Here is a 23,749-nt window from a genome sequence, read left to right on the forward strand (position 1 = left end):
GGCGTACGGTGTGTTAGCTTTTATTGGTAGAGGGATTGAGTTTAGGAGCCATGAGGTCATGTTGCAGCTATACAACACTCTGGTGTGGCCGCATTTGGAGTACTGCGTGCAATTCTGGTCGCCGCATTACAGGAAGGATGTGGAAGCATTGGAAAGGGTGCAGAGGAGATTTACCAGAATGTTGCCTGGTATAGAGGGAAGATCTTATGAGGAAAGGCTGAGGGACTTGAGGCTGTTTTCATTAGAGAGAAGAAGGTTAAGAGGTGACTTAATTGAGGCATACAAGATGATCAGAGGATTGGATAGGGTGGACAGTGAGAGCCTTTTTCCTCGGATGGTGATGTCTAGCACGAGGGGACATACCTTTAAATTGAGGGGAGAGAGATATAAGACAGATGTCAGAGGTAGGTTCTTTACTCAGAGAGTAGTAAGGGCATGGAATGCCCTGCCTGCAACAGTAGTGGACTCGCCAACACTAAGGACATTCACATAGTCATTGGATAGACATATGGACAATAAGGGAATAGTGTAGATGGGCTTTAGATTGGTTTCACAGGTCGGCGCAACATCGAGGGCCGAAGGGCCTGTACTGCGCTGTAATGTTCTATGTTCTATGAGGTGTAGAGTTTCGGAGGTGTAGAGTTACGGAGGTGTAGAGTTTCGGAGGTGTAGAGTTACGGAGGTGTAGAGTTACGGAGGTGTATAGTTACGGAGGTGTGAGTTACAGAGGTGTAGAGTTACAGAGGTGTAGAGCTACGGAGGTGTAGAGCTACGGAGGTGTAGAGCTACGGAGGTGTGAGTTACGGAGGTGTAGAGTTACGGAGGTGTAGAGTTACGGAGGTGTAGAGTTACGGAGGTGTAGAGTTACGGAGGTGTAGAGTTACGGAGGTGTAGAGTTACGGCGGTGTAGAGTTACAGAGGTGTAGAGTTACGGAGGTGTGAGTTACGGAGGTGTGAGTTACGGAGGTGTGAGTTACGGAGGTGTAGAGTTACAGAGGTGCAGAGTTACGGAGGTGCAGAGTTACGGAGGTGCAGAGTTACGGAGGTGTAGAGTTACGGAGGTGTGTGTTACGGAGGCGAAGAGTTACGGAGGTGTAGAGTTACGGAGGTGTAGAGTTACAGGGTGTAGAGTTACGGAGGTGTAGAGTTACGGAGGTGTAGAGTTACGGAGGTGTGAGTTACGGAGGTGTAGAGTTACGGAGGTGTGAGTTACGGAGGTGTAGAGTTACGGAGGTGTAGAGTTACGGAGGTGCAGAGTTACGGAGGTGCAGAGTTACGGAGGTGCAGAGTTACGGAGGTGCAGAGTTATGGAGGTGTAGAGTTACGGAGGTGCAGAATTACAGAGGTGTAGAGTTACGGAGGTGTAGAGTTACGGAGGTGTAGAGTTACGGAGGTGCAGAGTTACAGAGGTGTAGAGTAACGGAGGTGTGAGTTACGGAGGTGTAGAGTTACGGAGGTGTAGAGTTACAGAGGTGCAGAGTTACGGAGGTGTAGAGTTACGGAGGTGTAGAGTTACGGAGGTGTGAGTTACGGAGGTGTAGAGTTACAGAGGTGTTGAGTTACGGAGGTGTGAGTTACGGAGGTGTAGAGTTACAGAGGTGCAGAGCTACGGAGGTGTAGGGTTACGGAGGTGTAGAATTACGGAGGTGTAGAGTAACGGAGGTGCAGAGTTACGGAGGTGTGGAGTTACGGAGGTGTAGAATTACGGAGGTGTAGAGTAACGGAGGTGTAAGTTACCTGTTGTGCAGGTGCTTCTCATATGAAAGTAGGGTGGCCTTCGGCAGGTCGATTACAGCGACGCCCTTCCCGCACACTGCATAGCAGCGCTGGGTACGAATCGATGCCAATGACAGGACTGGGGCTCTCTCCAGTGCCAGCTCTGTGAAGATATCCTGCTGGGTTAACCCTTTGGTGACGGTGGTGGCACACATCAGCTCCCGACATCCAAAGTAGAAGTGCCAGGTGCAGACATTGCCAACCCCAGCCGTGACTATCTCATTCAAATCCTCGTTGTACAGGCAGCAGGTGATGGACTGTTTGGACCAGTTGTTGGAGATGGTTTGAAAGTCGTGACTCATCACCTTCAGCTGAGGACAGAAGGTCCAGGCCACATACTGGTTGATCTGTTGAGCGTACACCAATCCTTGTATAGGCTCCTGCAGAGTCAATTCCTGCTTCTTCCGCCCGTCACAGTGATAGATACAGATGGCAGTTTCTGATATCATGCAGATATATTCCTGAGTGGTGATGTTGTACAAGACGTAGTGAATGGCCTTTCTGAACAGCATGTGTTGCACATGTTCGATTCCGTGCTCCAGATGCAGTGGCTTCCAATCATGTCTCCTTATCTGCAGGTTTCAAGACAAATAGAAGGTAGAGAACCACAGAATTATACAATAATTGGTGACATTTTATTTATGGTTCAGAAACAGGGCCATTCTGCCCATCTGATCTATACTGATGTTTATTCTGCACACAATTCCTTTATATCTCCCCCCCAATTTTTATTCCTTTATCGATCCTGTTCTTAACCAGGATCCCCTTCAATGTCTCTATACGGTTCACCTCTCCCACCCCACTGTGGGAGCGAGTTCCACATTCTCACTAACCTCGGAGGAAAGGAGCATCTGCTGAATTTGCCGCTGGATTTGTTGATTGGACTGATTTTGTGGATCCTCATTCTGCTGTCAGGCACAATTGAAAACATCTGCACCAAGTCAAAGCCTTTCGTAATCTGACAGACTTCCTCTATCGGGTCATCTTTCAGACTTCGCCAAACCTGTTCCATCGTCCCTGCTGGGTCGGTACCACTTCAGTTGGTGCCATCTCACTCAATATCTTTTCTACAATAAAGGGGTCCTGGGTGGCCCACAACTGGGCCCCACAGACTTCCAGTGACGGCACGAAGGAGGAAGTCGCATGTTGGGTGGCTCCTGCTCGTGACTTGATTCTTTAGAATTTAATGCCCGGTCCCAGGGACAATCTTTCGACAAATAAGGGCAGGAAGACATAAGGCGGGGGGCGGGGGGGGTCCAAAAACCAAAGGAAAGCCGCCATGAAGAAGGGGGCGAGCGAAAGGGTCAACCCGGCAGACAGAACGATGGCGGAGGCGGGGTCGCTGGGTGGGGTCGCACTGCTCACGGCAGAAAGGATGACCACGGTGATGGCTTTGGAACTGGGGAAACAGTTCACACAAGCACATGGAGGTGATGAGGAAGACGGTGCTGGCAGCATTGAAGGTGCTGGTGGAGGAGGCGATTGCCCCGGTGAAGGCGGCGGCGTCGAGGACATTGGCCGAGGTGCGGGGGCAGGGTGAGAAACTAAAGGGAGTGGAAGAGGCATTGTCACGGCCCAGCGATCAGCTCACCTCGATTGGTGAGGAGCTGCAGAGGGTGGTGGAGGCCAACAAGGGTCGGCGAACCAAAGGTGGAGGAGCTGGAAAACAGATTTAGGCGGCAAAATCTGAGGATCGTGGGCCTGCCCCAAGGGGTGGAGGGCTGGGCCGACGGAGCACTTTGCCAAGATGTTAGTGGAGCTGTTGGGGACGGGGGAAGATCCCTCTCGGTACGAACTGGATCGGGCTCATAGGGCGTGGAGACCTAAACCAAAGGTGAATGAGCTGCCAAGGGCAGTGATTATTTGTTTCCATAGGTACCACGTGAAGTAGAAGGTCCTGAGTTGGGCAAAGCAGAACAGGGAGGTGCAGTGGGTTGGACTTGGTCGACATATTTACAAGGACATAACCGTGGAGTTGGCGAGGAGGCGGGCAGCCTTGGGCTGAGTGAAGACGGCACTGTATAACAGCAGGGTGCGGTTCAGCGTAGTGTACCCAGCTAAGTTGAGGGTGACCTACAAATCCAGAGACTTTTACTTTGAGATGGTGGAAGCTGCGGAGGGGCTTGCGAGGCAGAAGGACTGGGGCAGAGTGGGAAAGTGCGGATTGGGCAAGGATTGAGGGTAGGGGGATGGAAGATTGTATACAGTTCTATTTGTTATTTCATGTTGTTATATGTGTTAAATGGGGTGGAGTTGCCTATTTGGGTGAGATGGGATTTGGGATTTTGTGCAATGATGTTTTTCTGCAGTTTGTGTGTTTACACTGGGTTCGTTTGAAGGCGATTTCTTTGTTTCCCTGGGACCGGGCAGGGGGGAGGGGATTGGAGGGGAGTGTGGCCGGGGCAGGGGCCTCCACACTGGCTGGCTGAAGCTGGCTAGTGAACGGGAGTGTGGTGGGGGAGAGGCTGCGGCCATTGGAGTCCGGTCGAACAGGTTTCGATGGACCTAGGAGGTGTGAAATGTGGGGGGAGAGGACCGATGCTGGGTGAGGGGTTTTTGAGAGGAGGTGGATGGGAGACTCTGGGAGGGGGGGGGAGGGGCTCGATGGTAATAGAGGGATGGGGCGGGCCAAGCCCAGTGGACAGTCCGATGTGGTCATGCTACAAGAGACTCATCTTGAGGTGAAAGACCCGGTGAGGCTGGGTGAGCCAAGTATTTCATTCGGGGTTCGGCGGTAGGGTGCAGGGGTTAGCGGGTAAGAGAGTGAGGTTCCAGATGTAGAAGATGGTGGCGGACCAGGGGGGTAGGTATGTGATAGTAACAGGAACGTTGGAGGGGAGGTTGGTGGCGTTAGCGAGTGTGTATGGCCCTAACTGGGACGATGCAGGGTTTGTGAGGAAGGTGTTTGGGGCCATTCCGGACTTGGATTGACAGGAGCAGGTGGTGGAAATGGATTGGAATCTGGTACAAGAGCTGCGGTTGGATAGGTCTCAGCCGCAGTCGCTCGCCCAGTCGGCGGCGGGGGGATGGGGGGGGGGGGGGGGGGGGGGGGATATTGTTTAAGGCCAAGGTGGATAAAGAGGAGGGAAGAGCGTCAAAGGTTATGGAGAAGATGTTGGAGGTGGGCAGGAGGTACACGGGGATGCAGATCCAGCCCTTTTGGACAGAAGGTTAGCTTTGCTCAGTTGCCCACAGGGAAGGCGGTGCGCCAATTGAGGTGGGTGAGGGGAGCGGTTTACGAATATGAAGAGAAGGCAGGCCAAGTTCGGAGGGAGGCAGCAGCGAGGGAAATTTTCCAGCTGCGGGATAGGGCTGGGAAATTGGTGGTGGCCCCGGGGGGTTTAGCACAGTGGGCTAAACAGCTGGCTTGTAATGCAGAACAAGGCCAGCAGCGTGGATTCAATTCCCGTACCAGCCTCCCCGAACAGGCGGCGGAATGTGGTGACTAGGGGCTTTTCACAGTAACGTCATTGAAGCCGACTTGTTACAATAAGCGATTATTATTATTATAAGGTGTTTGAGGAGTTCATTGAAAATGTGTCGCGGTCGGAGCCACCTGGGAAGGATCATAGGGTGCAGGAGTTCCTGGATGGATTGGAGAATCTGAGGCTGGAGGAGGTAGACAGGGCCACGCTGGAGAGGCCGGTGGGGAAACGGGAGGTAAGGGGGGCAATTGGGAGGATGTAATCGGGGAAGGTGGCGGGGTCAGATGGAATCCCAGTGGAATATTATAAGAAGTTCAAGGATAAATTGGCGCCGCTGATGGTGGATGTTTGAGGAGGCGATAGGGAAGGGGGTGCTACCACAAACATTGGGGCAGGCCTCTACCTCCTTGCAGTTAAAGAAAGATAAGGACCCGACAGATTGTGGGTTGTAAAGGCCAATATCGCTACTGAATGCTGATGCAAAGATATTGGTGAAGGTTCTCGCGGCTACGTTGGGGGGTTGGGGGAGGGTGCCTCCCGAAGGTGATGCGGGAGGACCAGATGGGATTCGTGAAAGGCAGCTATTTTCAAACATTAGGAGGTTATTAAATGTAATCATGGCGCTGGATGAGGGAAAGGAGGCGGAGGTGGAGGCTGGACGCGGAAAAGGCATTTGATCAAGTGGAATGGGGGTAGCTGATCGCGGTGCGAGAGAGGTTTCGGATCGGGCCAAGATTGACCAAGTGGGTACGGTTATTATACAGGGAGCCGAGGACGAGTGGCTGCACAACAACAAACGTTCGGGGCACTTTGCTCTCCACCAGGGGACCACCTCTGCACCAGGTGTCCGATGTCTCCTCTGCTATTTGCATTAGCGATAGAGCCTTTGACCATTGTTTAAGAAGCTCAGGATTGTGGAAGGGAATACTTCAGGAGGAAGATGGAAAATAAGATGTCTCTGCACGCGGACGATTTATTGTTATATCAGAGCCGAGTGTGTCGGTGGGGAACATGATGGGACTTCTCCAAAGATCTGGGTCTTTTTCAGGAGATACATTGAACCAGGAAAAGTGTGAATATTTTGTGGGCGGGGGTGGGAGCACTGCCATTTCACAGAGCGGCAACCCCCTTCAGGTATTTGGGGGTGCAGGTGATGCGGGACAGGGGGTTGTTTAGCACAGGGCTAAATCGCTGGCTTTGAAAGCAGACAAAGGCAGGCCAGCAGCACGGTTCAATTCCCGCAACAGCCTCCCCGAACAGGCGCCGGAATGTGGCGACTAGGGGCTTTTCACAGTAACTTCATTTGAAGCCTACTTGTGACAATAAGCGAGTTTCATTTCATTTCATTTCAAATGCCTTAATGCTTTTTATTTAAAAAGTCTGGAGCTCACAGAGGTTTGTCTGGAAGTCACAGGGGTTTGGCTGGAGGTCACAGAGGTTTGTCTGGAGGTCACAGAGGTTTGTCTGGAGGTCACAGAGGTTTGTCTCGAGGTCACAGAGGTTTGTCTGGAGGTCACAGAGGTTTGTCTGGAGGTCACAGAGGTTTGTCTGGAGGTCACAGAGGTTTGTCTCGAGGTCACAGAGGTTTGTCTGGAATGGGTGTGTATATACGTATCTGTAGTGGGTGTATCTTTAAGAAATGGGTGTTTATTACTGCAGTGATGTCAGAGGGTGGGTGGAGCTGGGCTGTCTGTCAGCTTTTTACTTTCGCTTTAGGCTTTTTGCTGCAGGGTGGGTTTGGTTTCATTTTAGTTTTGGAGAAGCTGAAATCACAGCAGGATGTGTGTGAATCTCTGCAAGCTTATGAGTGTCCATTTGCCGATTTCAACGTGGTAACTGTTCTCAGTAGGGAAATTAAACCTGAGGTACTTCTGTTAAAGGCTTTGTTTTTTTAAAGTCTTATGGATGTTAAAAGGAAAGCTTAAAGGATTACTTAGTGTTGTAATCTTCGGGGGTTGTATTTGAATTAATGGTTGCTAAGATGTTCACTGTGACACTTCCGGGTGCGGCTATGCAGAGCTAGGTCGCATATTCGGCAGCTCCCGCTTGGAATGGACTTTTGGGCTCTTTCACAGGGCCCCCAAGGCATTTGTTTGACATTTCCCGGTGTGGGAAGAAGACTGTAACATTCCTCTGACAGTGTCCCCCAGGAATGTTATGTCTTTTGGTTACCAGGCCCGGCAGAAACAGTAAAAGTTTTGTCTGAAACTGCAGGGGAAAGAGGAGCCTCTTCCAGCATGCAGGCGGGGAAAGGGAAATCTTAAAGCTGCAACCAGACTTGAGGGCCTCTAATAAAGGTGAATTCCAGCAGCAGAGGGAACAACTGTGAAGAGATCTACCAGGGCCACTGAAGAAGTGGGGACGAGGCTTCCGGTGGCGGCCATGGAGGAGGAGGTCGCGCATTCGGCAGCTCCCGTTTGGAACTTACTCTCAGACCTTTTTCAGAAGTTTTCACAGACCTTTGGGGGCAGATTGGTGAAGCGAACACTGCCAAAAGGATTCCCTCTCGAGACTTCTGGTTGCGGCTATGCGGAGCTAAGTCGCACATTCGGCGGCTCCCGCAAAAACAGACTTTTGGGCTCTTTTCAGGGCCCCCAAAGGCACTTTTTCGACATTTCCCGGTGTGGGAAGGAGTTAATAAAAGCTCCTCGTCAGTATATGGCTTTTACCAGGAGCGGGGCGACTAAAATGGTGGTGGTGGAACAGAAGAAGGGAGGGAAGAAGGACAAAATGGCGCGGGCGGAGACCAGGCAGCGTGGAGGCAGTGGGCGGAGGACATAGAACATAGAACATAGAACATAGAAAATACAGCACAGAACAGGCCCTTCGGCCCACGATGTTGTGCCGAACCTTTGTCCTAGATTAATCATAGATTATCATTGAATTTACAGTGCAGAAGGAGACCATTCGGCCCTTTGAGGAGGGTATCCAGCGCTGCCTCAGAGAGATAAAAACGGACCTGCCAGAGCCGATGAAGGCTTCTATTGATAAGCTGCTGGAGACACAGACGGCCCAGGGGGTGGCGATCCGAGAGGCTCAACAAAAGATCTCTGACAATGAGGACGAGATCTTAGGCCTGGTGGTAAAGGTGGAGGCGCACGAGGCGCTCCACAAGAAATGGCAGGAGCGGTTCGAGGAGATGGAGAATCGGTCGAGGTGGAAGAATGTGCGGATTCTGGGCTTCCCGGAGGTGCTGGAGGGGCCGGACGTGGGGGCCTATGTGGTCACCATGTTGAACTCGCTGATGGGAGCGGGGTCCTTCCAGGGGCCCCTGGAGCTGGAAGGGGCCCATAGAGTGTTGGCGAGGAGGCCCAAGGCTAACGAGCCTCCGCGGGTGGTGCTGGTGCGGTTTCATCGGTTCGTCGATCGGGAGTGTGTGCTCAGGTGGGCCAAGAAGGAGAGGAGCAGCAGGTGGGAGAACGCGGAGGTTGGGATATATCAGGACTGGAGTGCGGAGGTGGCGAAGAGGAGGGCCGGGTACAATCGAGTGAAGGCGGTGCTGCACAGGAAGGGGGTGAAGTTTGGCATGTTGCAGCCGGCGTGACTGTGGGTTACCTACAAGGACCGGCACCATTATTTTGAGTCTCCGGAGGAGGCGTGGGCCTTTGTTCAGGCCGAGAAGCTGAACACAGACTGAGGGTCGGGATGGGCGATTGGGGACTGCGGTGGATATGTTATGCCTATTTTTGGTTCGCGGGGGGAGGGGGGAGGGGGGGGGGCCTTTGCATTGTTTTGGGTTTCTTTTTCTCTGTGTTTTTCTCTTTTGGGTTGGGGAGGGTGGATGGGGCAGGTTGGGCACTGTTTTGGTTGGTGGCGGGGCCTGGTAGGTGGAGAGCGCGGGCTTTTTTCCCGCGCCGAAGACTGGGGGGAGCGGGGCCGGGGCGGGGAAGTGAGGATTGTTTCCCGTGCTTAGAACGGAGGGGGGAGGGGGAGAGCCTGTCGATGGGGAGCGGGAGAGGAGGGTGTGCCACACAATGGGAGGAGTCGAAGGGGAGGCGGGAGTGGCCGGGGTCAGCAGGAGTCAGCTGACTTGCGGAAGTGCAATGGGGGGAGTAAACCAGCTAGGATGGGTCCTAGCCAGGAAGGGGGGGGGGGGGGGGGGGGGGGGGGGAGAATCGAGTTGCTGCTGCTAAGGTCAAGGAGGAGCTGGAGTGAGTGGGGGGGTCGAGACAGGGGTATGCCGCTGTGGGGAACGGGCCGGGTGTGGGGTGCGGGCGCATGGCTGGCCGAGGAGGGGTCATGGCTAGTCGGTGGGGGAGGGGGGCGGGTAGCCCCCTGATCCGGCTGATAACCTGGAATGTAAGGGGACTGAATGGGCCGGTTAAGCGGGCCCGCGTGTTCGCGCACCTGAAGGGGCTTAAGGCGGATGTGGTTATGCTCCAGGAGACACACCCGAAGGTGGCAGACCAGGTAAGACTGAGGAAAGGGTGGGTAGGTCAGGTGTTTCACTCGGGGCTAGAAGCCAAAAATCGAGGGGTGGCGATCTTGGTGGGAAAGAAGGTGTCATTCGAGGCGTCAAGCATTGTGGCAGATAATGGCGGTAGGTACATAATGGTAAGTGGTAAGTTGCAGGGAGAGAGGGTGGTACTGGTCAATGTGTACGCTCCGAACTGGGACGATGCGGGTTTTATGCGGCGTATGTTGGGTCGGATCCCAGACTTGGAAGTGGGGGGCCTGATAAAGGGGGGAGACTTTAACACGGTTTTGGATCCGGCACTGCATCGCTCCAGGTCTAGGACGGGTAGGAAGCCGGTGGCGGCTAGAGTGTTGAGGGGATTTATGGACCAAATGGGAGGGCTGGATCCTTGGAGATTTGCAAGGCCGGGGGCTAGGGAATTTTCATTCTTCTCACATGTCCATAAGGCTTATTCTCGAATCGACTTTTTCATTTTGAGTAGGGAGCTGATAGCGAGAGTAGAGGATACCGAGTATTCGGCAATAGCCATTTCAGACCACGCCCCGCATTGGGTGGACTTGGAGATGGGGGAGGAGAGGGACCAGCGCCCGCTGTGGCGCTTGGAGGTGGGGCTGTTGGCGGATGAGGAGGGGAGCGAGCGGGTCCGAGGAAGTACAGAGAGGTACTTGGAGACCAACGACAACGTGGAGGTCCGAGTGGGGATGGTATGGGAGGCACTGAAGGCGGTGGTGAGGGGAGAGCTGATCTCCATTAGGGCCCACAAGGAGCGGAGGGAGCGGGGGGGAGAGGGAGAGGCTGGTGCGGGAGAGGGAGAGGCTGGTGGGGGAGATGGTGAGGGTGGACAGGAGGTATGCGGAAGAGCCTGAGGAAGGATTGTTGAGGAAGAGGCGCAGCCTCCAGGCCGAATCCGACCTGGTGACCACCAGGAAGGCGGAGGTGCAGTGGAGGAAGGCCCAGGGGGCGGTCTACGAGTATGGGGAAAAGGCAAGCCGGATGCTGGCGCATCAGCTTCGGAAGCGGGATGCAGCTAGGCAGATCGGGGGAGTTAAGGACAGGGGAGGGAGCGTGGTGCGGAGTGGGGTTGGCATCAATGGGGTCTTCAGGGACTTCTACGAGGAATTGTACCGATCCGAGCCCCCACGGGAGGAGGGATGGATGGGCCGTTTCCTGGACCAATTAAGGTTTCCAAAGGTGGAAGAGGGACTGGTGGCGGGACTGGGGGCCCCGATTGGCCTGAGGAGCTGATCAAAGGGATAGGAAGCATGCAGGCGGGGAAGGCACCGGGGCCAGATGGTTTCCCGGTCGAATTCTATAAAAAATATATGGACCTATTGGGTTAGTTAGGACCTTTAATGAGGCAAGGGAGGGGGGGCTTTACCCCCGACGATGTCCCGGGCACTGATCTCCTTGATCCTGAAGCGGGACAAGGATCCCCTGCAATGTGGGTCTTACAGACCGATTTCCTTGCTAAATGTAGATGCCAAGGTGCTGGCGAAGGTCTTAGCCACGAGGATTGAGGATTGTGTGCCGCAGATCATCCTTGAACAGACGGGGTTTGTGAAGGGGAGACAGTTGAACGCGAATGTGCGGAGGCTTTTGAACGTTATCATGATACCGGCGAGGGAGGGGGAGGCGGAGATAGTGGTCGTGATGGACGCTGAGAAAGCCTTCGATAGTGTAGAGTGGGGGTACCTGTGGGAGGTGCTGAAGAGGTTCGGGTTTGGGGAGGGGTTTGTCAGGTGGGTTAAGCTGTTGTATGAGGTCCCAATGGTGAGTGTAGCCACAAATAGGAGGAGGTCCGAGTACTTTCGGTTGCACCGCGGGATGAGACAGGGGTGTCCCCTGTCCCCCCTGCTCTTCGCACTGGCGATTGAACCCCTGGCTATGGCACTGAGAGAGTCGAGGAACTGGAGGGGGTTGGTGCGGGGTGGGGAGGAGCATAGGGTGTCGCTTTATGCGGACGACCTGCTGCTGTATGTGGCGGACCCGGTTGGAGGAATGCCAGAGGTAATGAGCATCCTTAGGGAATTTGGGGACTTTTCAGGGTACAAGCTCAAGATGGCGAAGAGGGAGCTGTTCGTAGTTCAGCTAGGGGAACAGGAGAGGGGGATTGGTGAGCTCCCATTATAAAGGACGGAGAGGAGCTTCAGATATTTGGGGGTCCAGGTGGCCAGGAGCTGGAGGGCCCTGCATAGGCTTAACTTTACAAGGCTGGTGGAGCAAATGGAGGAGGAATTAAAGAGGTGGGACGCGTTGCCGCTGTCCTTGGCGGGTAGGGTGCAGTCAATCAAAATGACAGTGCTCCCAAGGTTTTTGTTCCTGTTCCAGTGCCTCCCCGTGTTTATCCCGAAGGCTTTTTTCAGGCGGGTTAACAGGAGTATAATGGGGTTTGTGTGGGCGCAAGGGACTCCGAGGGTGAGAAGGGTGTTCCTGGAGCGGAGTAGAGGTAGGGGGGGCTGGCGCTGCCCAACCTCTGTGGGTACTACTGGGCCGCCAATGCGACAATGGTGCGCAAGTGGGTGATGGAGGGGGAGGGGGCTGCATGGAAGAGGCTGGAGACGGCGTCCTGTGTGGGTACGAGTCTGGGGGCGCTGGCAACGGCGCCGCTGCCGCTCCCTCCAAGGAGGTATACCACGAGCCCGGTGGTGGTGGCGGCCCTCAAAATTTGGGGGCAGTGGAGGTGGCACAGGGGGGAAGTTAGGGCCTCGGCGTGGACCCCATTACAGGGGAACCACCGGTTCGCCCCAGGAAGAACAGGTGGAGGGTTTTCGGGGTGGCACAGGGCAGGGATACGAAAGTTGGGGGACCTGTTTGTGGATGGGAAGTTCGCGAACCTGGGTGAGCTGGAGGAGAAGTACGGGCTCCCCCCGGGGAACACCTTCAGGTACTTACAGGTAAGGGCGTTTGCCAGACGGCAGGTGGTGGAATTCCCACGGCTACTGCCACACACAGTACAGGACAGGGTGCTCTCGGGGGGGTTGGGTGGGAGTGGGGAAAATCTCGGAAACTTACCAGGTGATGCAGGAGGAGGAGGAGGCCTCGGTGGTGGAGTTGAAAGGTAAGTGGGAGGAGGAGTTGGGAGAGGAAATCGAAGAGGGGACGTGGGCAAATGCCCTCGGGAGGGTGAATTCTTCCTCTTTGTGCGCAAGGCTCAGCCTCATACAGTTTAAGGTGCTGCACAGGGCACACATGACCGGGACAAGGATGAGCCGGTTCTTTGGGGGTGAGGACAGGTGTGTTGGGTGCTCATGGAGCCCAGCAAATCACACCCATATGTTCTGGGCATGCCCAGCACTGCAGGAATTTTGGGAGGGAGTAGCGAGGACGGTGTCGAGGGTGGTAGGATCCAGGGTCAAACCTGGCTGGGGGCTCGCAATATTTGGGGTGGCAGAGGAGCCGGGAATGCAGGAGGCGAAAGAGGCCGGTATTCTGGCCTTTGCGTCCTTGGTAACCCGGCAAAGGATTCTTCTTCAGTGGAAAGATGCGAGGCCCCCAAGCGTGGAATCCTGGATCAACGATATGGCCGGGTTTATTAAATTGGAGAGGGTGAAATTCGCCTTGAGAGGGTCGGTACAAGGGTTCTTTAGGCGGTGGCAACCGTTCTTAGACTTTCTGGCAGAACGATAGACATTGGTCAATGGCAGCAGCAGCTCGGGGGGTGGGGGGGGGTTTAATTTATTTTTGTTTATGTTATTTACACTGGAGGGTCTGAGGGGGTGTATACACCTGTTGTGTTAAGTCGGGGTGTTAATGTTAATTTATTATTTATGTTCTGCAGGGGGGAGGGGTTTGGGGGGTTGCTTTTTTAGACTGTGTTTTGTACTTAACCCTGTTGGGTTCTTTTTTCTTTCTCATTTTGTTATTGATATTTTATGAAAACCTTTAATAAAAAATTTTTTTAAAAAAAAGATGTTCACTGTAAAAAGGTTCATAGAATAAACATTGTTTTGCTTTAAAAAATACTTGTCCATTTCTGCTGTACCACACCTGTAGAGTGGGCCGTGTGCTCCCCATACCACAATCTAGTAAAGGTTGTGGGTCAGGTGAACTCCATGATACACTTTGGGGTTCTCTGAACCCTGGCCCATAACAGTCCTATCGAATGGACAGGCAGATGGGCAAAGGGGGCGGGGTTGCATTGTTAGTAAGGAATGAAGTTAAATCGATAGCAAGGAGCGATATAGGATCAGAAGGCATAGAATCTTTGTGGGTAGAGTTGAGGAATCGCAAAGGTAAAAAGACCCTGATGGGAGTTATGCACAGGCCCCCTAGCAGTAGTCAGGAGGTGGGACAGAAAATAAATCAGGAGATAGAAAAGGCATGTAAAAAAGGCAATATTACAATAATCATGAGACTTCAATATGCAGGTGGACTGGGAAAATCAGGTTGGTCGTGGATCCCAATTAAAGGAATTTGTGGAATGTCTAACAATAATAATCTTTTATTGTCACAAGTATGAAGTTACTGTGAAAAGCCCCTAGTCGCCACATTCCGGCGCCTGTTCAGGTAAGCCGGTATGGGAATTGAACCCGCGCTGCTGGCCTAAACCGATCAATGAGATTTTTTTGGGAGCAGCTTGTGACAGAGCCTACTGGGGAACAGGCAATTCTGGATTTGGTGATGTGTAATGAGGCAGACTTGATTAGGGAACTTAAGGTGAAGGAACCCTTAGGGAGCAGTGACCACAATATGATCAAATTTACCCTGCAGTTTGAGAGGGAGAAGTTGCAATCAGATGTAACGGTATTACAATTAAATAAGGGTAACTACAAAGACATGAGGGAGAAGCTGGCCAGAGTTGATTGGAGAAGGAGCCTAGCAGAGAAGACAGTGGAACAGCAATGGCAGGAGTTTTTGGAGGTTATTCGGGAGGCACAACTGAAATTCATCCCAAGGAGGAGGAAACATGCTAAGGGGAGGACAAGGCATCCATGGCTGACGAGGGAACTCAAGGACAGCACAAAGGCTAAAGAAAAAGCATACAAAGTGGCGAGTATTATGGGAAACCAGAGGACTGGGAAGCCTTTAAAAGCGAGCAGAGGTCAACTAAAAAAGCAATAAGGGGGGAGAAGATGAAGTATGAGTGCAAGCTAGCTTGTAATATAAAGGAAGATAGGAAGAGGTTTTTTTCAATATATAAAAGGTAAGAGAGAGGCAAAAATAGACATTGGACCACTGGAAAATGTGGCTGGAGAAGTAATAATAGAAAACAAAGAAATGGCAGAGGAACTGAATAGTTACTTTGCATCAGTCTTCACGGTGGAAGATATCAGTGGGATGCCAGAGCTCCAGGAGAACCAGGAGGCAGAGGTGAGTGCAGCGACCATTACTAAGGAGAAGGTTCTGGGGAAACTGAAAGGTCTGAAGGTGGATAAATCACCTGGACCTTGATGGACTTTACCCCAGGGTTCTAAAAGAGATAGCTGAGGAAATTGTGGAGGCATTGGTGATGATCTTTCAGGATGGTAAGAAGTATTACAACACCAGGTTCAAGTCCAACAGGTTTGTTTCGAATCACTAGCTTTCGGAGCACTGCTTCTTCCTCAGGTGAATGAAGAGGTAGGTTCCAGAAACATATATATAGACAAATTCAAAGTATGCGAGCCTTTGCGGGTAATTAAGGCTTTACAGGTCCAGAGCGAGGGGTTACCTCAGGTTAAAGAGGTGTGAATTGTCTCAAACCAGGACAGTTGGTAGGATTTTGCAAGCCCAGGCCAGATGATGGGGGATGAATGTAATGCGACATGAATCCCAGGTCCCGGTTGAGGCCGCACTCATGTGTGGGGAACTTGGCTATAAGTTTCTGCTCAGGAAATTATAGGCCGGTTAGCCTGACTTCGATCATTGGTAAGATTTTAGAGTCCATTATTAAAGATCGCGGAGTACTTGGAAGTGCATGGTAAAATATTACTGAGTCAGCACGGCTTCGTCAAGGGGAGGACATGTCTGACAAATCTGTTGAGAGTTCTTTGAGGAGGTAAAAAGGAAGTTAGACAAAGGAGAACCTGTGGACGTGATTTATTTAGATTTCCAGAAGGCCTTTGACAAGGTGCCGCATAGGAGACTGTTAAATAAGTTAAGAACATAAGAACATAAGAACTAGGAGCAGGAGTAGGCTATCTGGCCCCTCGAGCCTGCTCCACCATTCAATGAGATCATGGCTGATCTTTTGTGGACTCAGCTCCACTTTCCGGCCCGAACACCATAACCCTTAATCGCTTTATTCTTCAAAAAACTATCTATCTTTATCTTAAAAACATTTAATGAAGGAGCCTCTACTGCTTCACTGGGCAAGGAATTCCATAGATTCACAACCCTTTGGGTAAAGAAGTTCCTCCTAAACTCAGTCCTAAATCTACTTCCCCTTATTTTGAGGCTATGCCCCCTAGTTCTGCTTGCACCCGCCAGTGGAAACAACCTGCCCGCATCTATCCTATCTATTCCCTTCATAATCTTATATGTTTCTATAAGATCCCCCCTCATCCTTCTAAATTCCAACGAGTACAGTCCCAGTCTACTCAACCTCTCCTCGTAATCCAACCCCTTCAGCTCTAGGATTAACCTAGTGAATCTCCTCTGCACACCCTCCAGTGCCAGTACGTCCTTTCTCAAGTAAGGAGACCAAAACTGAACACAATACTCCAGGTGTGGCCTCACTAACACCTTATACAATTGCAGCAGAACCTCCCTAGTCTTAAACTCCATCCCTCTAGCAATGAAGGACAAAATTCCATTTGCCTTCTTAATCACCTGTTGCACCTGAAAACCAACTTTTTGCGACTCATGCACTAGCACACCCAGGTCTCTCTGCACAGCAGCATGTTTTAATATTTTATCATTTAAATAATAATCCCTTTTGCTGTTATTCCTACCAAAATGGATAACCTCACATTTGTCAACATTGTATTCCATCTGCCAGACCCTAGCCCATTCACTTAGCCTATCCAAATCCCTCTGCAGACTTCCAGTATCCTCTGCACTTTTTGCTTTACCACTTATCTTAGTGTCGTCTGCAAACTTGGACACATTGCCCTTGGTCCCCAACTCCAAATCATCAATGTAAATTGTGAACAGTTGTGGGCCCAACACTGATCCCTGAGGGACACCACTAGCTACTGATTGCCAACCAGAGAAACACCCATTAATCCCCACTCTTTGCTTTCTATTAATTAACCATTCCTCTATCCATGCTACTACTTCCCCCTTAATACCATGCATCTTTATCTTATGCAACAACCTTTTGTGTGGCACCTTGTCAAAGGCTTTCTAGAAATCCAGATATACCACATCCATTGGCTCCCCGTTATCTACCGCACTGTTAATGTCCTCAAAAAATTCCACTAAATTAGTTAGGCACGACCTGCCCTTTATGAACCCATGCTGCATCTGTCCAATGGGACAATTTCCATCCAGATGCCTCGCTATTTCTTACTTGATGATAGATTCCAGCATCTTCCCTACTACCGACGTTAAGCTCACTGGCCTATAATTACCCGCTTTCTGCCTACCTCCTTTTTTAAACAGTGGTGTCACATTTGCTAATTTCCAATCCGCCGGGACCACCCCAGAATCTAGTGAATTTTGGTAAATTGTCACTAGTGCATTTGCAATTTCCCTAGCCATCTCTTTTAGCACTCTGGGATGCATTCCATCAGGTCCAGGAGACTTGTCTAGCTTTAGCCCCATTAGCTTGCCCATCACTGACTCCTTGGTGATAACAATCCTCTCAAGGTCCTCACCTGTCATAGCCTCATTTCCATCAGTCACTGGCATGTTATTTGTGTCTTCCACTGTGAAGACCGACCCAAAAAACCTGTTCAGTTCCTCAGCCATTTCCTCATCTCCCATTACTAAATCTCCCTTCTCATCCTCTAAAGGACCAATATTTACCTTAGCCACTCTTTTTTGTTTTATGTATTTGTAGAAACTTTTACTATCTGTTTTTATATTCTGAGCAAGTTTACTCTCATCATCTATCTTACTCTTCTTCATAGCTTTTTTAGTAGCTTTCTGTTGCCCCCTAAAGATTCCCAGTCCTCTAGTCTCCCACTGATCTTTGCTACTTTGTATATTTTTTCCTTCAATTTGATACTCTCCCTTATTTCCTTAGATATCCACGGTCGATTTTCCCTCTTTTTACCGTCCTTCCTTTTTGTTGGTATAAACCTTTGCTGAGCACTGTGAAAAATCACTTGGAAGGTTCTCCACTGTTCCTCAATTGTTTCACCATAAAGTCTTTGCTCCCAGTCTACCTTAGCTAGTTCTTCTTTCATCCCATTGTAATCTCCTTTGTTTAAGCACAAAACACTAGTGCTTGATTTTACCTTCTCACCCTCCATCTGTATTTTAAATTCCACCATATTGTGATCGCTCCTTCCGAGAGGATCCCTAACTATGAGATCCTGAATCAATCCTGTCTCATTACACAGGACCAGATCTAGGACCGCTTGTTCCCTCGTAGGTTCCATTACAAGTCCATTAAGAGCCCATGGTGTTAAGGGTAAGATCCTGGCATGGATAGAGGATTGGCTGACTGGCAGAAAGCAGAGAGTGGGAATAAAGGAGGCTGGAACTGGTGAATTAATTTTGAAACACAGAATTTTTCAGCCTATGCAGAACCCAGTCAGCACTCCCAGGCTGTGCTGTCTCATTCAGAGTGTTGTTCAGTGAGTTCTCCTCCCCATCATCCTGCAATTTGCCTTTTCAAAGTTATTACTGAATCTGCTTCCACCACCCCTCCAGACAGCGCCCGCCTTCCAGATCACAGCAACGTGCTGTGTAATGAAATGTTCCTCATCTCCACCTCTAATTTCTTTGCCCATTCTCTTCAATTTGTGACCTCTGGTCACTGGCCCTCCTGGCATTGTAAACAGCTTCTCCTTCTTGACTCTAGTCATAGAGCCATTGTCATACAGAGTTTCACAGCACACACACACACACATGCACACACACACATGCACAAACACACACGCACACATGTATCCACGTGCACACACACATGCACCCACACACACGCATGCACCCACACGCACACATGCACACGCATGCACACATGCATGCACACGCACACATGCATACACACATGCATGCTCACATGCATGCACACACATGCACACACAAACATGCACACACATGCACATGCATGCACACACACATGCACACAGACACATGACTGTACCTTCTCTGATGAGATGTGAACCACTGTTTTCAGAATGCTCCACATTCGATGAGCTTTTTCCCGCGTGCTCTCCAGACTTGTCGACCTTTTCAACATCATTTGGGATTTCACCAAGGAGCTGATATTTTCTGGAGCTTGAAAAAGATCACATGAAAGTTTACAAAGTCAGAGCTAAAAGTTGCTGCTTCCTTTGGAAAGTCCAGTTGGAGGGGAATTCAGCTTCTCAATCAGTTACACCACTATTGTGCTTTTCACCCCTTCAAGAATTCCCAAAGTGCTTCACAGCGAGTGACTGAAATTTGTCACTCATAATGTAGGTGTATTGGAAAATATTCCACACAGATGTAAAAGTATTGGCTGAGTTGTTGGCGGGGAGGATGGAGGATTGTGTCCCGGGGGTGGTTGCAGAAGATCAAACGGGCTTCGTGAAGGGCAGGCAGCTCGCGAGTAATATAAGACGGCTGTTGAATGTGGTGATGAATCCGTCAGGGGCTCTGGTACCGGAGGTGGTGGTGTCCATGGACGCGGAGAAAGCATTTGATCGGGTGGAGTGACGGTACTTGTTCGAAGTTTTGAGAAGGTTTGGGTTTGGACCGAGATTTGTGGCATGGGTGCGGTTGCTGTATGTAGCATCAAGAGCGAGGGTGAGGACGAACAATATGAGCTCACAAAGCTTTGACTTACATAGGGATACGAGGCAGGGGTGCCCGCTGTCGCCGCTGCTGTTTGCGCTGGCCATAGAGCCATTGGCGATGGCTCTCAGGGGGTCGGCAGAGTGGCAGGGGATAATGAGGGGACAGAGGGAGCATCGGATGTCGCTCTATGCCGATGACCTCTTGCTGTATGTTTCCAATCGGTTGGAGAGTGTGGGAAGGATTATGGGCCTGTTGGGGAGGTTTGGAGGGTTCTCGGGATACAAGCTGAATGTCGGGAAAAGCGAGGTATTCCCGGTGAATGAGCTGGCACAGCGGGCTAATTTAGGGGGGATGCCATTTACGGTAGTGCAGCACTCCCTCAGTACTGACCCTCCGACAGTGCGGCACTCCCTCATTACTGACCCTCTGACAGTGCAGCACTCCCTCAGTACTGACCCTCCGACAGTGCGGCACTCCCTGCATAATGCCCCGAGATTATGTGTGTAGATAAAGTGCTGATCTCGTTTCTGTCTCTGTGACCTTACCCGCTGCGCTACTTACTAAATGGTCCATGAGGCCCAGGCTCCCGGACACAGAACTGACCAATAAACAGACTCACCCTCGGGGAGCCCCATCGCTGCGGCGTCCATGGTGCCTAGAGATCTGTTTGTTAATGCGGGAAAACCTTCAATGTCCTGTCTTTCTGCAACATCCTTCTCCCTAAAGAATGAAGGGAAGTTCAGCAATTGGGTTTCTCACTGTTAAGCAGGTTAAAGATGTTGCTGGGGGGACAGGCTGAGCTACAAGGCCCCACCCCGATTATACCTCATACTGAAACAGGAGAAGACCATTCAGCCCTCCGCCAATCAATAAGACCCTAGCTGATCTCATTTTGTCCCATAATGTTTTTTACGTCAATATTCGTCCATGGGACGTGAGCGTCGCTGGCTGGGTCAGTATTTATTTCCCATCCCTGAGGGCATTTCAGAGTCAACCACATTGCTGTGGGTCTGGAGTCACATGTAGGCCAGGCCGGGTAAGGACGGCAGATTTCCGTCCCTGAAGGACATTAGTGAACCAGATGGGTTTTTACGACAATGGATTGATGGTCAACTTCTAGACTTTTGACCAGAGTTTCAGTGAATTCAAATTTCACCGTCTGCCGTGGCGGGAGTTGAAGCCGCGCCCCCAGGGCATGACTCGGGATTACTAATCCGCCGATAATACCACTACCCCACTGCATCCCGCTATGGCTTCGGTTGACTGGAGTAATACCCAGTGAACGTGGACTGCAGCGGGTTCAGGAAGGCACCTCAGCAGCACCTTCTCAAGGGGCAATTAGGGATGGGCAATAAATGCTGGACTAGCCGGCAAAGCCCACAGCCCTCCGACAAATTAATGAAATAACCCCCCCCCCCCCTCCCATTCTCACCATGACCTAGTTATTCCTTCATCAAAACCCCAAACCCAGTCAAATAGCCGGGCGCCGCACAGTTTGAAGAGCGACGAGCATCTCGTCTTTGCGCCAGGATCTGCATCTTTCATTCCTACCAGGTAAACCCGGTGTAGGAAACGAGTAAGCGCTGGGGTGAAGGTAAAACAACAGGAGAAAGTGATAGAGAGATTAAAGAAGGGATGAGTGAACCATGACAGCTCAATCCGTTAACCACTCCCAAATCATCGTCATCTCTCAATATCTTATCATTAATCAATGTAAATCAACGCATAACCTACCTTCTTTGTAATTGTTCAACTAACCAATGTCTAGCGCCTCAGTAACTATGATTTCACTGGTTAGCATCAACTCCCAAAACCTATTGAATGATCCCAACCTCTCCAAATTATTCCATATTTTTGACTAGTCATGAGCTCATTTGCAATTCCTCATAAATATCAACAAATGTCTCTAGTCTATTGTTAACTTCTCACTAACCAGGCAGAGACCAATCTCCTATTAACCTTGTCAGCAAGGTTAACCTAGCACCAAGTCTCCCCTTCACTAGCTGTTAATAATTCCCTAATCTCTCACTTTTTAACCACTCATTACTTTGCCTGTTATCTCACTCAGCAGTCCCTGGTTTTGTCACTGAGTCATTCACCAATTAATGCCTGTTTAGCTTCCTGGTAACTGTTCACTAACTAGGACCACATCTCTCAGTAACCAGTCTGCAACCTAGAAATAACTTATGTTTAACCTGTTAGCAACAAGTTCTTAAACTTAATTAACCAGTAACCAGTCCCCCAGTAACAAGTGTTGAAACAGGCTAGTAATAAATCCCTAGTGTCTCACTAACTAGAGCCTCGTTGAGCAATCAACGGGGATCAAACGGTTGACCACGAATCATTAACTTTACACTAACTCGGGTCCAGCAACAACGCTCATTTGACCAGCATTACAACGACCAATGTTTAACAGATTAATGACTGGTCCGCAGATTCTCACTAACGAGTATCAATAACTAGTCCCTAATTATGGCTAGTTTGTCTTCCATTAGCCAGTCGCCTCTCTGTTAACTGGCCAGTTCTCTCGGAAACTAGCCCCATAACCAGTGTGTCACTAACTAGCCCCTAATCTACTCTCTTACTAACTAGCCCCAAACTCAGTCTGTCACTAACTAGCCCCTAACCCAGTCCATCACTAACTAGGCCCTAACCCAGTCTGTCACTAATGAGCCCCTAACCCAGTTTGTCACTAACTAGCCCCTAACCTGGTCTGTCACTAACTACCCCCTAACCCAGTTTCTCACTGACTAGCCCCTTACCGGTCTATCACTAACTAATCCCTAACCTGGTCTGTCACTAACCCAGTTACCAGGTCTCTCTCTAACCTGCTTTTTCACTAACCCACTCTCTCTCTCACGACCTAGCTCCTAACTCCGTCTGCCACTAACGAGCCGCTAGCCTGCTCTCTCTCTCTCACTAACCAGCCAATAACCCAGCCTCTCATTAAACAAATCCTAACCCAGTCACGCACTGACCATCTGCTAACCCGCTCTATCTCACTAACCAGCCGCTAACCCGCTCTCTCTCACTAACCAGCTGCTAACCCGCTCTCTCTCACTAACCGGCCGCTAACCCACTCCGTCCCTCACTAACCAGGCGCTAACACACTCTCTCCCTCACTAACCAGCCGCTAACCCAGTCACTCACTGACCATCTGCTAACCCGCTCTATCTCACTAACCAGCCGCTAACCCGCTCTCTCTCACTAACCAGCCGCTAACCCACTCTCTCCCTCACTAACCAGCCGCTAACCCGCTCTCTCTCACTAACCGGCCGCTAACCCACTCTCTCCCTCACTAACCAGCTGCTAACCCGCTCTCTCTCACTAACCAGCCGCTAACCCGCTCTCTCTCACTAACCGGCCGCTAACCCACTCTTTCTCTCACTAACCAGCCGCTAACCGTCTCTCTCTCTCTCACTAACCAGCCACTAACCCGCTCTCTCACTAACCAGCTGCTAACCATCTCTCTCTCTCTTACTAACCAGTCGCTAACCCACTCTCTCCCTCACTAACCAACCGCTAACCCGCTCTCTCTTACTAACCAGCTGCTAACCCGCTCTCACTCACTAACCAGACGCTAACCCGCTCTCTCACTAACCAGCCGCTAACTCACTCTCTCCCTCACTAACCAACCGCTAACCTGCTCTCTCTCACTAACCAGCCGCTAACCCGCTCTCTCTCACTAACCAGCCGCTAACCCGCTGCCGCCCCGGTCGAGCCGCCGCCGTCTCCAAGGTGCCGGTTGCCGGGAGACGCCGCGCTGCCAGTTAAAGGCGGCCCGACTTTGGCGCCTCTCCCGCTGATTTGTTCAGTGTGCAGAGCATGTTCAGTGCGCAGAGCGTGTTCAGTGTTCAGTGTGCGCAGTGTTCAGTGTGCAGAGCGTGTTCAGTGCGCAGAGCGTGTTCAGTGTGCGCAGTGTTCAGTGTGCAGAGCGTGTTCAGTGCGCAGAGCGTGTTCAGTGTTCAGTGTGCGCAGTGTTCAGTGTGCAGAGCGTGTTCAGTGTGCAGAGCATGTTCAGTGCGCAGAGCGTGTTCAGTGTTCAGTGTGCGCAGTGTTCAGTGTGCAGAGCGTGTTCAGTGTTCAGTGTGCGCAGTGTTCAGTGTGCAGAGCGTGTTCAGTGCGCAGAGCGTGTTCAGTGCGCAGAGCGTGTTCAGTGCGCAGAGCGTGTTCAGTGTTCAGTGTGCGCAGTGTTCAGTGTGCAGAGCGTGTTCAGTGTGCAGAGCATGTTCAGTGCGCAGAGCGTGTTCAGTGCGCAGAGCGTGTTCAGTGTTCAGTGTGCGCAGTGTTCAGTGTGCAGAGCGTGTTCAGTGTTCAG

The 23,749-nt window shown here is 51.1% G+C and overlaps 1 protein-coding gene across 1 annotated transcript in view; it reads right to left on the bottom strand.

The window, feature by feature from the left end:
- The window catches only part of wdr97 (WD repeat domain 97), a 229,449-nt gene extending 206,252 nt beyond the window's left edge, over positions 1-23,197 (bottom strand). The window contains exons 1-4 of the mRNA XM_072507945.1: positions 21,166-23,197; positions 20,051-20,151; positions 18,797-18,930; positions 1,738-2,348 (exon numbers count right to left, since the gene is read on the bottom strand). Of these exons, the coding sequence (XP_072364046.1) occupies positions 1,738-2,348; positions 18,797-18,930; positions 20,051-20,081 (776 nt within the window). The 5' untranslated portion in view covers positions 20,082-20,151; positions 21,166-23,197. The remainder of the gene's footprint in view (positions 1-1,737; positions 2,349-18,796; positions 18,931-20,050; positions 20,152-21,165) is intronic.
- Positions 23,198-23,749: the final 552 nt, after the last annotated feature.

Source organism: Scyliorhinus torazame, chromosome 6, assembly GCF_047496885.1.
Source record: "Scyliorhinus torazame isolate Kashiwa2021f chromosome 6, sScyTor2.1, whole genome shotgun sequence".
Lineage (NCBI taxonomy): Eukaryota > Metazoa > Chordata > Chondrichthyes > Carcharhiniformes > Scyliorhinidae > Scyliorhinus > Scyliorhinus torazame.